This window comes from Cicer arietinum, chromosome 1, assembly GCF_000331145.2.
Source record: "Cicer arietinum cultivar CDC Frontier isolate Library 1 chromosome 1, Cicar.CDCFrontier_v2.0, whole genome shotgun sequence".
In the NCBI taxonomy this organism is placed as follows: Eukaryota; Viridiplantae; Streptophyta; class Magnoliopsida; order Fabales; family Fabaceae; genus Cicer; species Cicer arietinum.
The window spans coordinates 29090332-29093920 of NC_021160.2; the positions used below are offsets into that span (position 1 = coordinate 29090332).

Consider the following 3589-nt stretch of genomic DNA (forward strand, 5'->3'; position numbering starts at 1 on the left):
ATCGTCTTCGAAAAAGCCAATTTGAAGGCTATTAAAGAGGGAATGTTCAAGTTATCCAATAAATGGATGGTTGAGATGGTCATCGACACATATCCCTTCCCAAACACGAATATAGCCATGGTATCATTTGTCAACCTAACAAGGACCATGTCAACATGGAAAGGGATGCGATCAGTGTGACATGTGTGCAAACCTAAGAACATTGCAGCAAAATCCATGGCAAGTGTTATCCTCCCTAAGAGATTATTTACTTTTGAAAGGTTGCGAACTCAATTGCATCGTGCAGGGTAACCATAAGCCTAGAAAGCCTCGCTAAGTTTACCTCTTCACTAGATAACTAATAAGTCATTACCTCTCCCATTAAAGTTCTTATCAGTTAAAGATCACTTAGGAGAATGTTCCAGGGATAGGTTATGCAATCGTGCATACAAAAAGAGACCCGACTTGGCCAAAAGTAGATGGAAGGACCATCATAAAAGGAAAGAGATAGGTTGCCAAAGTTAATATGGAGAAATGTGCAACCTCCGTAGAGGTAGTTATTAAGGATAATGGTGAGATGGTGGCAAAACATATGAGAAACCTCCAACAAATATCCCAAAGAGTAGTGGGTACTCAACCAAAAGGTCCAAGATCAGATCCCTCTAGTGGTTACCCTTACTAGGACTCAAAAAAAAAAAGGTTACAAAAGAACAAATAAATGAAAAAGACGAAGCAAACTATGAAAATGATTTATAAGATCCAAGGAAAAGAGAATATATCTTTACCTCAAGTCCTAGAAGCTCTGGGCAATACATTTCCTAGACAGAGAGGCAGCATTGAGTTTGAGATGGCCATGATGCGAATGCTAGATATGAAAAATACGAATGTGATACAACATTTTGGTCCTACGGCAACGCCTAATTTTTTGATAGCAAAAAAACCGTTCTCGTAGAGTCAAATAGAGAACGGTTTTTATATTTCGTTGTAGTTGGATAATAAATTCTATAATTTCTATCGCAACAGTTCATAATCGTTCTCAATGTTTTCTGATATATTTACACGACATTTCATAACTGTTCATATTTAGCTTATATTGAAACCGTTCTCCAAAACCCTTCTTAAAATAAAATAAAAACCTCCAAATTTCCCAAATATATCATTACCCTTGCGCGCTTCATATCAATTTTCCAGCAATAACACTATTCTGCAAACCCTTTTCTAAGCGCAAACTCCCTTCTTAGGGCAAAATCTCCTCTCAACAAATCCTTTCTTCTCGCTCTCACAAACACTCTCAGCAAATTCCCATTTCTTTCTCGCGCAAAACAATCAGTTTGTGTTACCCTTTCTCCTCTCTCGCAAGAACCCTCTCTTCTCTCTTGTTCGACCATCTTTCTGAATTAAAAAGAGAAAAACACAATGTTTGGTGAAGGAAGCTTCTGAATCCATTACGGTTTTTGCATGCTCAACCTCTGCATTGATTAGGGTTTTTGAATCTTGCGAGACTTGCAAAACTTCTACCTCTTTGTGACTTGGTAATTTTGGTATGTATTTTCATCCTTGCTCTGTTATCGCTCGACCTCTGCTTTTGCATTAATCTAAAAGTAACTCTATAATCATCTTGAAATGGTTATTTTCATTGATTTTTGATATAACTCTATAGTGTTGATTGTTTATTTTAATCTCTCTGCACTATGTTAATTAGTGAGAAGAACCATCATAGTTAGAGCGTTAGTATCCTTAATGTGCATATGAAGTGTTTGCAAAATGTCCTAAGTATTAGTGTTTAGACTTGAGATTCATGAGAAATTATTACTAGTAGTTTTTAGACTTCCACACCCTCTGTTATGGTCTCTTTGTTATTTTACTTCTATTTTTTTTTTCTTATTAAAGTGTGTATTTGAACAAGGTACCAAATTTTAGTTGAAGAGATGATGGTAAAAAAAAGATACAAAGAGACAACTTGGGAGATAAAACAATTAGTTTAGATAGATTAAAAAATACTAACCAATTTGAAACAACTTGGGAGAGAAATACAAAAGAAAAAAAAATAGTAGATAAAACAATTTAAATCATATCTGAATTTGGTAATTCATATTTTAATCTATCTATACTAATAAATAAATTCAACTATCAGTAGTGTATTTGATTGGCTGAACCTAGGAATGCAAATTTCATTTTTCTCAATATCTCCAATAATTTTACTTTGCTTCTTTTTCAAAATTAATAAATAAATTTGCAGGAAAAGATTACTTGTATTGATTGTGAATGGCTAGCATTAAAAGATGCACATCCTAAGAATAAAATATTTATCTCGACTTTCACAGCATAGATGGTAAACTTGTCATCATTCTCTGCTGGCAAATTCCAGTGGCAAAAATTAGTTTATATCTAGAAATTTGTCAGAGATAAGAAAAACTAGATTTGATTAATTAATAACAATTGTTAAAAACATTTGTTATTTTAAAAACAATTGTAAAAGTTTTTACAATTGGATAGCATAAGGGCCTCTTTGGGCGCATCTAGATTTTTATCGAGCTCGTACTAACATCCCTTTCAAATTATTTGTCATATATGGTAGTCTCCTCATAAACTCGATGGACAAGGAATGGACAAAATATGCTAGAGAGAGTAAAGAGTATCAAAATGGTGTCGAGTTTTTCCTAGATTATGCATACACCAAAGGAAAATCTCGTGGAAAAGAGATTTCGTGTCCATGTGCTGAATGTTACAACACCAATTGGTTCACAAGGAAGGTAGTACGAAATCATTTAATAGCATTAGGATTTCAAAAAGGATATGATTTTTGGGTTCGTCATGGTGAAGAGATAAAAAAAACTCAATGATCTTAATGATGATCATGTGAATGATGAAGAGGATCAAATTGATGAACTACTTTTTGAAAGATTTAGAGATGTTATACAAGAAGAATTTGAATTTAATGACGGTCTCAACGAAGATGCAAAAATGTTTTATAATCTAGTTGAAGAAGCCAAACAAGAGTTATATCCAGGTTGCAAAAACTTCTCAAAATTGTCATTCACAATTCAGCTATATTTATTGAAGTGTTTGTATGGTTGGAGCTATGAATCATTTAATGCTCTCTTAGAATTGTTGAAAGAAGCTATGCCTTCATTGAACATCCCCAATACGTTCAATAAAACTAAAGGCATGATAAAGGACTTAGGGCTCGATTATAAAAAGATCAATGCTTGCCCTAATGATTACATGATCTATTGGAAAAATTATGAGAATGAAACATCTTGCCATGTTTGCGGTGCTCCACGTTGGAAGGAAATTTCCAAAGGAAACCATCAAGTTGGAAAAAATTATGAATCTTATAAAGTTTCAGCTTAAATATTAAGAGATTTTCCCTTGATTCGTATACTTCAAAGGTTGTTTATGTGTTCAAAGACGGCTAGCTCATTAAGGTGGCATGAAGAAGAGCGTTCAAAAGATGGGAAGTTGAGGCATCCTACAGATGGAGAAGCATGGAAAGAATTTGATAAATGCCATCCAGACTTTGCTTTAGACTCACGTAATATAAGACTTGGATTATCCAACGACGAATTTAATCCCTTTAGAACCATGAATGTGTCTCATAGTACTTGGC

General features: G+C 34.0%; 1 protein-coding gene across 1 annotated transcript in view; it reads left to right on the forward strand.

Annotated features, from left to right (window-relative positions):
• The first annotated feature begins 2573 nt into the window (after positions 1-2573).
• Positions 2574-3589, forward strand: part of LOC140918788 (uncharacterized) — a 3472-nt gene continuing 2456 nt past the window's right edge. The window contains exons 1-3 of the mRNA XM_073363584.1: positions 2574-2732; positions 2854-3294; positions 3391-3570. Of these exons, the coding sequence (XP_073219685.1) occupies positions 2574-2732; positions 2854-3294; positions 3391-3570 (780 nt within the window). The remainder of the gene's footprint in view (positions 2733-2853; positions 3295-3390; positions 3571-3589) is intronic.